The sequence below is a fragment of the Atta colombica genome, unplaced genomic scaffold (genome assembly GCF_001594045.1).
Source record: "Atta colombica isolate Treedump-2 unplaced genomic scaffold, Acol1.0 scaffold140, whole genome shotgun sequence".
Lineage (NCBI taxonomy): Eukaryota > Metazoa > Arthropoda > Insecta > Hymenoptera > Formicidae > Atta > Atta colombica.
The window spans coordinates 493,720-503,284 of record NW_017259229.1 but is presented as its reverse complement, the minus strand read 5'-3'; the positions used below and the strand labels follow the sequence as shown (position 1 = coordinate 503,284).

The window sequence follows — 9,565 nt, the reverse complement described above, 5'->3', positions numbered from 1 at the left end:
ACTTGATTATTTTAGTTATTGTAAATTAATTTTTTATATATTTAAAAATTTATATATATATATATATATATATATGTATGTATTATTTTTCCATGCCAAATATCAGATATTAATATTGGATATTATCAGTGAATATTAATTAAAAAGAATCAGACAGAAAATTAGACAATTTTTTAATAAATCATTAACAAATAAGCTTATTTTCAAAGATCTAGTAAGTACTTATGTTTAAAAGATTATAAGAGTTTGCATTATCTAGCTGTTCGTATGCGTAATTTGCAGATTTAATTATAGAAGTATTGTAAATTATATTGTTTGGAAAAAAAAATTTCATAGAAAGAATTGAGGATAAGAATACGTCACAATACTTCCTCTTTAATGTATAAGAACAAGACGAGTTTAAACATGTTTTCACAAATATTTCACACAGACGGACAAATTTTAATCATAATTTTGAAATTATGTTGGAAATGATATTATCAAATTTTTTTTATTATACAACAATATTTTATATAAAAATAAAAATGCCATGAATAAAATCATGTATTCCATGTTTTATTTCTATTTTATAATTTAATCCCAAATTAATTATATTATTTGTGAAAAATAAACTAAACAATCTTTTAATTAATTTACAAATAAAATATACGATAAAATTGTTGAAATTGAAAATCAAAGGTACACACTGAAAGAAATATTTTTAGAATTTGTGACTATTCTTATATGTTATCATAATTATAACAATTACTATAATAATGTTAGTAATAAGAACTATATAGTTCCATTAACAAATATATATATAGTTAGTAAAAAATTACAATTATAATTGTTATTAAAATGATTGCAATTACTATATATATTTACAGTTACTATAGTTACAATCTTTTTAAAGTTGCCAATTGTATATATTTGTTGATATAACGATACATACAATTATTATTATTATCATTATAGTAATAATATTAAACATTTTTCTCTCAGTGATACATTAATAAATGATGCAAATCGCATCATTTATTAATGTATCACTGTAATTTAAGTAGCGAGAAGTGTCAATATTTTAAATTAATTCAATTTTTTACTTCAATTTAAAAATTGAATTAATTTGAAGAAATCTTTTACTTTTTATGTTTCCGCTTTAGGGAAGAAGTTATATGATTATACACTGTACATAAGAATTTTATATCGTCGCAATTATGTATTATAGATCTTATTGCGATAGGTATTATTAATTTCAAGTAAAATTGTGATAAAAAGTCACATTTTTCACTATACAATGCAATCGCGTTTTCTAGTGGATAAAATGAATTTTTAAGAGCGATAATGCAGTAATGAGAGAGATGTTGCAGATGCATTCGTGTCCAAAACAACGCAATTCTTTGAAGACGAGAAACTTCTTGAAGGCCTTCGCACATTACTAATTATTCGAAAATATTGAGTTATATTGAAAAATATGTGTATCGAAAATACTTCGAGAATTTTCAACAATTTGTTTTATCGAAAATTTAAATCAAGACGGAAGTAATTATTCATTGAAAATAAATTCTCGATTTTTATTCGAAATATTTAGTATTGAATATGATTGAACAGAAGTTCTTCGCAGCGACGCGATAATAAATACAAAGAGATTTGTCCGCCCCTGATATATTTTTCCTGAAGTACTTTAATCGTATTCAGTAGCATCGCGAACTGCAAATGCGTCGTGAAATGAAGTTTTTAAATGTTGCTGTATTATCACCTTTTCTTTATAACATTATTTTTAAAAAATTACTTTACATAATTTATCTAAATGAAGTGGGATAATATAATAATCTTTGACAATAAAATAATGTATTTTGTTGATATTATTATTTACTTGTATTTACTTGTATTATTTACTTGTATTTACTAGTATTTACTTGTTCAAAATATTTATATACTTTTACATTTAACATTGCTAATTAATGCATAGCAATTTTTAGTATCCACTAAATACTAATTTAGTGTAGTGCAAATGAATGAATTCGTTATAGATGTTTTATTGTCATACATCGTCTTTAAGAAACCAAGCAGAGCAAAAAGGTAAAAATAATGACCTTCAGCGCACTTTTGAATTTCTGAAATGACGAATTAAAGCGTTTGTATCTATATATACATATAATAAATTAAAATACTTTCATTCATTATTTATGAAAAAAATAATCGATGGTTTCATGAATAGAAATATTTTATTTTTAATAATTGTAAAATTACAGTAACAGAAACTATGAGAAAATCTATCTTTATTTATTTAATGTAATGGATTGTATATATTAAATGTTTTTATTTTAACAACAATTAATGTTTGAACAGAACTTTATGTAGCACAAATTATGTAGTTAAGAGAGAAAGAAGGACAGATTTTACACAAATTAAACATTTCATAATTAATTTTTAGACAATAATTTTCCTATCCTTTATTATACACAATGAATTAACTGGATTAATTTACTTTACAAGCATATAAAAATTATTAAATGATTTTTACATTATACTTTAACATATTTTGAAAATATTCGTAAGATTGTATTTAAAAAAATTGTATACAAATATTATAACTAATTATTTCCTGTTCCTGGTATTTCCAAGAAAAGAAACCAATTAATCGTGTGTACTAAAAGTTACCCGAGAAAAATGTTTTTAAATTAAATTCGTTTTATATCAAAATTAATTAATAGAAAATGTTACAAGTATATATATAATTTATTATTTATTTAAAAAAATAAATAATTTATCTGAAAATAAATTATCTGAAATTAAGATATGCCATTATTAAACATTTTCCTTAACGGTTAATTTAAAGATCGAGAAATTTAAGGCGCATAATTTTTTATTTATTAGATATCTCATAACGTCTATTATTAACATTTTTATCATCTTTTTTTTTTTAAAAAGACAGAATAATAAAAGATGGAAGAAAACCATTATACTTGTATAAATACTTGTATTTAATTAGCACTCTTTTGATTTTAAAATTCAATCGAAAATTTTTAAGGTAATATATAAATCTATATAAAGATAAAAATATGAAAGAAACTCTTTTAAAGAAATTCTTTTATACAAGATAAAATCTTAGCGTTCATAACGGATGCAATTAGAGGTGTTTAATCATTGGCAAAGGATTCTCAAATAGCGCCATTATTCGTCTCTTATACTATATGTTGTATGTATATGTGCAACATATGTTGAATAGTGTGGAAAGCGCAGTCATGGACTACCCTTCAATTTTCCAAGCTTTAAGAAATCTTTAAGATAAAAGAGGACTACATGATGTCGTCTTCTTCCTGTTTCCTTTAATCTCGTGGAATATCCATTGAATGCATCATTCTTTTTGTTCACATTACAGCACGCTTCAATATGAAAATTTCTTGAATAAAAGCTTGATTTTTAATTCAATATGTAACAGAATCTCGTATTATATTTAACATAAAATATGATGAAATTCTGTTATGTATAGAAGAGATATCACTTTCAGCGTAAAATCATAGATTGTATGTCATAATATTTTTATCACGTATGAAACGTCTGTTAAAAATGCGTTTTATAATGATAAGATTCCTTTTTAATTATTAATTAATTCCTTTTTTTTTTAAAGTAAAACGTCTCTATAAAGGTATGTTCTTATTGAAGAAATAGGGAAACATTGGAAATATATTCTAAAATAGTGAGTTTATAAACTCAAAAAATTGACCGATAATTTTTGATATCTTATAATAGCAAATAACATCAACTTATTTTTTGAATAATTTATGTATTATTGCACATTTAAACGCACGCTTATTTAATATTATTATAATCTAATAAAAGTAGTAAGAGAAATAATGACTGAATAAAAATGTAGATCAAATGAAGATGCAACTGAAATATTTCTAGTGATGTCATTGGATTTTCATATCCTCTTGAATCTCGCATATTTTTCCAGAATCCGTAGAGAAGAAATGCGGATACAATGGACGGTGGGAGACACAAAATGGCACAAACATGAACGAGAAAGTGTTCATTGGTTGGGCGAATTACACTACCTGCTTAACACCAGAAATGCTACGGCTACACTACAGAGTCTACAATAATAATGTCGAGGGCGAGGTAAATTTCATGTTTTGAATATTTTGATACACCTGTCAAAAATAATGACAATATTGTGCATTTAAGGAATTGCAATGTAACAAATCTAAATAGTTTAAATCGAGTTAAAAATGGTTATATGTATAATTATATATACATTAAATTACATGTATAAAAATTATATGTTGTATCTCTAAAAATTAGTTTTCCAATTAAATTACAAACTCGACGTAAGATACTTCGAAAACATGACATGTGCAGAAATTTGAAAAAGCAACAAGTTTTTTTTCAATTTCAGAATATTAAAGGATTAAAAAATAATAGTAATAATTTTTAAATAAAAGAACATGACAATTAATTACTATTCTTAATCGATTTCGATATATAGCACAAATAAAAATTCATTCTTTAATCATAATTAATTAATTCAAATTTTAAAATTGTTAATTTACTTTATTTATTAAAATATAAATAAAATTGAATATTTTATAAAAATAATTTTTTTCTTTAAACATAAAAAAACTTTTATTTATTTAATTGTAAACATGATCTTCTTAATTATTATTTAATATAATTTTTAAGAATTAACTAAGATTACAATTAAATTTAACTTTTTATATTTGAAAGCTTTATAACTGACGTTTCATTTAATGTTTTAACGTGACTAAAAAGTAAAATAAATCAACATTTACATATAAAATAAACATTACATACAAAATTGAAGTAGTATGATAAAACACTTCTAACGCATCTATCATTTTAGGTATTTCTATGTTCCATTTTTGCGTTTTATTTTAAAGCCGTTTAATGGTTATTATTCTACAATGTGTTTTTTATTTTTTGTTTCTTACTTTTGCTATTTTTTACATCTTGTTTTTTTGTTTCTTACCCGGCTTTATGTTGCGAGATAGAGTAAAGTATACCCGAGATAGAATAAAGTTAACGAACTTCGGAAGAAACAGGAAACACGTAGCAACAAATTAAATTGTCGATAAAACGGTTGCAAAAGGGAAAAAAGCAAGAGACAGGAAATAAAGAGCACATTATAAAATGGATTTTATAGTATAATTAATATTTTATTTAATATTTTAACATAATAGATCAAAAGCTGATAAACCAAATTTATATCAAGTTGGCGCCACAAAATTTTAAATAAACAACGTACAAAAGAAGCAGTAAAACGTTTTTAACATGTTCATTGTTTTTTTTTATTTTACAATAGATACTCCTATTGTTTCTGTGTATTGTTTGGACAAACTGTAATCTTTGTGAATGCTACGATGATAAAAATTGCGGCTATACATCTCGTTAATTTGCTTTTTAATCTTTCGCTCCCTCTTCCTGATCTCTTACTTATTCAGTTTTTTTTTTATTTGAAATACGTGTTTTTATGCAACTATTTTGTACTGTTATCGTTCTTTCTGAACATATGAATATTTTCGCTATCATGTTATTTATACCTCACCATATCTTCATATACGCTCTATGTTTTATTTACAATATTTTGATTTTATACCTTTGTGTATTTATTCTAACTGTCGTTTATTCGCATCTAGGATTGATATTATTAATTTTTTCGTCTTTTGAAATGACTTTTATAAATACTGGAAAAAAATTATGGTAAATTTTATTTTTCTTTACAACCCTACGCTGTATACATTATAAATATTGATAATTGAATATTATCAAATATTAGAATTTCATTATAAATATAGATTTATAGATGTTTGAAAAATTATATGGATGGATGGAGTTATTAATTAATAAAATTAAAAATATGTTGACCGATTAATTAAAGAAAATTTGACAAATATAAAAAAATATATTTATTTGCTATGTAAAATAATAATTGACAAATTGTTCTTTCTGTATTGTTAAGAATTATAGTTAAAAAAAGTTAGAAAAGTTTTTTCTATCTATTTGTATAAATATGTAATATAAGTCGCATGTTGTACAAAAAAATTTCTGTGAAGTTTTCTCTATAAAGAAATACATCACAAATATGTTTTCATTACATCGGAGTATAAAATTTCATTACAATCGACTACTTTGTTCTCTTTTTCCAGATGAAAATGGAAATAGCCGAGAAGACGCGCACTCTTGAATTTGTCGGTCTCAGTATATCTCTGGTGGCTTTGCTTGCTTCTCTGGTGATTTTCTGTCGATTTAGGTGAGTAAAAAATTTCAAAAAGTGATTTCGAGTATTTTATTTGTGTGAAGAAACTTGGTTCAAGTGACAAACAGTGGTTAGTTCCTTTAAGCTCCTTTAAACTCCATAAAACTTGCAATTAAAAAGTAACTTAATTTTTAATTCGGTTTTCAGTATTACAGAATCTTATAAGAGAATTTGCGAGAAAGTTTTATTTTATCTATTTCTTCTAAGATTTCTTCTAAGATTTTAAAGAAGTTTCTTTCTAATTGCGGAAAGAATTATAAAAAGACTTAAAAATAAAATTGTAATAAAAAAGTATCGAAAAAAATCAATCAGTATTCTTAACAAAAAGAGATTTCTCAATAACCATACAGTTATTTGTGTATTATATATCTAATATTTAATGAATAATTACTTTTAGAAGTCATTGATTTAATAAAAAATAATTGCGTAAAGTTACGTCCGGCGTATAACTATTCCTGTAGAGTCGCTGTCACTTTGCATAAATTTACATCTAAAGTAGTTAAACGATTAAAATTAATGCTAAACGGTCTTTACGTCTAATTTTCTAGATCGTTGCGAAACACGAGGACCAGAATTCACAAGAATCTCTTTGTCGCCATGATCGTGCAAGTGCTGATCAGATTAATGTTGTACATAGACATCGCGATCTATCGTGGGAAATCGCACGGCATACAACGAGGAATAGGAAATACCGTAAGATACAATGAGATTATTTTACTTTTATAACTGAAGCACAAGGCGAAAGATTATTTCCTTATTCTTTTTCACGGAGATTTAATGTTATTATTTATTTTTGCGATTCCATTTTTTTTATTTTTATCGCGTATTATTTCCTAATATAATTACGAGATGAGAGCGATTTTAGTAAAATCTATATTTTAATGCAAATAAAGTCTCTCCGCGAAGCCCGGAAACGAGCTAGAGATTTTATAGAAATTTGGATTTTATACATATATATATATATATATATAAAATCTATATATATAGATCTCATTATAAATTCAAATGTCGTGTTCAGACATCACTTTTTTTGCTTGTAGAGAAATTGCATTATTTACATTTACATGTAAACCCATAAAACGAGATATACTTTTTACCTCTTTTACAGCCGGTATTGTGTGAGGCCAGTTACGTATTACTGGAATACGTCAAGACTGCGATGTTTATGTGGATGTTCATAGAGGGTCTGTTTTTGCACAACATGGTGACTGGTACGTATTCAGGAATGTGACACGGCTTTATGTACGTCGCGCATGAAAGCCACATTAATAAATAATTAGAATGATGATATGTAGAAAGCGAGTATTTCTAGAATTTTTGCGTAATCGTAATTATAAAGTAGTAAATAACTCGTTAGTTCTGGCATAACAATAAATCGGGTAAGAAATCTTTTCTTATCCGAATTATTTACATAAATGTGAAAATGTTCAAAGTGTGTATTTTATTTTGTCCATATATAAGTATACTTATACCACAATAATCACAATAAATATTGCTACACGCGTTTAATATCTAAATCATATTTTAAACAATTCTTATCCTATACAAAAGACTGTTTAATATGATCTGATTTTTTTCTATCATTGACAGATTAATCAGCTTTAAAAAAATATTTTAATTCAAATTTTAATTTAATGATTTTCACTTGTTGTTTAATTTAATGATTATAATTTCGCATTTTGATTATAATTTTACAGTGACGGTTTTTCAAGAAACGTCTTATTATCGGATGTATCGATTCATTGGATGGGGATGTCCAGTACTGATGACCTCGGCTTGGGCCATTGTTATGGCATTTTATTATCATCCGAAATCAAAGTAAGTTGCAGATTATTTGCTTAAATACTGGGATTTGCTTAAATATTTTTTATAACTTTTATTTGGATATTAACGTTTGACTTGTTGGTCACAATATGGATATACAATTGCAAAATATTAATAATATATTACAGTCGTAAAACATAAGCACAAAATTTACATTTAGATTTACTGAAGAAGACTTAAAGCAAAAGTTGAAATTTGTATTTATAAATATTAAATTATGAATTTTGAAATATTAGATTTCCTAGATGTTGGTCGGGGTACAATTTATCATCTTACTTTTGGATTCTCGAAGGACCTAGATTCGCAGTGATCTTGGTGAGCAAATCATAACGAATTTTTAATAATCGGTTAAGGAAAAAAGAATCAATCAAACTCGTTTAAGTTATATTATATATACAATATATAATATATATATATATATATAAAATGTAATTTAAAATAAGTGTGATCGATTCTATAATATGTGTGATAATTATGTAGATATATAAAAACATTCATGGAGTTATGAATTCATAGATAATTGCAACTATTTGTTATTGTATTAACAATTTTTTTCTCGTTTAATAAAATTATAACGTATGTAATTCATTCCTTGAAAGAAACATGCTATCAGGCGATGGAAAAATACAGTTTACATTATATCTAATAATCAATTTAAAATTGTGAATAAGTTCTAGCTCATGTATTTCTTCTCATTATTTTCTTTCAGCTCAACTTTTTATTCTTGCTGAATATTATAAGAGTGCTTGTGATTAAATTACGGCAAAGTCATACAAGCGAAATTGAACAAGTTCTGTAAGTACATAAATAAATTAGAATTTCTCCAAAGAACCAAATAAATTCAGAATTTCAGTCTCATTTTCAAACTTAGAAATTTCTAATTTCTCGCAAAATTTAAAAAATTAATCGATTACTTTAAACCAACAAAATATTATCTATTTTATTTACTTTAGAAATATAAAAATTTACATTGCAAAGGATTTTTACTAAAATCTTTCTGCGTGATATTGCGTGATTTGCATGTTAATTTGATTCTTTTTCGCTTATTTATTCATACAATTTTAATTGAATTTTTCATGTTTGATTTTTGTATACAAGAATCTATGTACGCGATTGTTAACCAGTTTATCAGTTTCGTTAAAAAAAACATAATTGACAGCTGACAATTGTGCATCGAAAGTAACTCTAATTTGAATTGCTGTCGATGTCATGTAAATGTTGACAATAATCTTATGTCATAATCTGACGTAAATGTCAGTTTTGCATTACATATCTTTTATAACATAATCCGCCTATTTATCCATATGTACAGTCAGTCTATTTCAGTCATTTCTTTTTATGTTGCCTTGAATTGTATAATTGTTTTGAATGATATATTTTTAGAGATCTTCCATGCTTTACTTCAGTCAGTCTGAAATAGATTTCATTTAAATCGAAAACTTAATTAATTTTTTAATTCGAAAGAAATACTTGATTGTTCTA

The 9,565-nt window shown here is 24.8% G+C and overlaps 1 protein-coding gene across 1 annotated transcript in view; it reads left to right on the top strand.

Moving 5' to 3' along the window:
* LOC108684812 (PDF receptor) overlaps nucleotides 1-9,565 on the top strand; it is a 15,462-nt gene that overhangs the window by 1,994 nt on the left and 3,903 nt on the right. Inside the window, exons 3-9 of the mRNA XM_018189308.1 lie at nucleotides 3,941-4,104; nucleotides 6,150-6,253; nucleotides 6,808-6,952; nucleotides 7,368-7,470; nucleotides 7,957-8,077; nucleotides 8,320-8,398; nucleotides 8,793-8,878. Coding sequence (XP_018044797.1) covers nucleotides 3,941-4,104; nucleotides 6,150-6,253; nucleotides 6,808-6,952; nucleotides 7,368-7,470; nucleotides 7,957-8,077; nucleotides 8,320-8,398; nucleotides 8,793-8,878 — 802 coding nt within the window. The remainder of the gene's footprint in view (nucleotides 1-3,940; nucleotides 4,105-6,149; nucleotides 6,254-6,807; nucleotides 6,953-7,367; nucleotides 7,471-7,956; nucleotides 8,078-8,319; nucleotides 8,399-8,792; nucleotides 8,879-9,565) is intronic.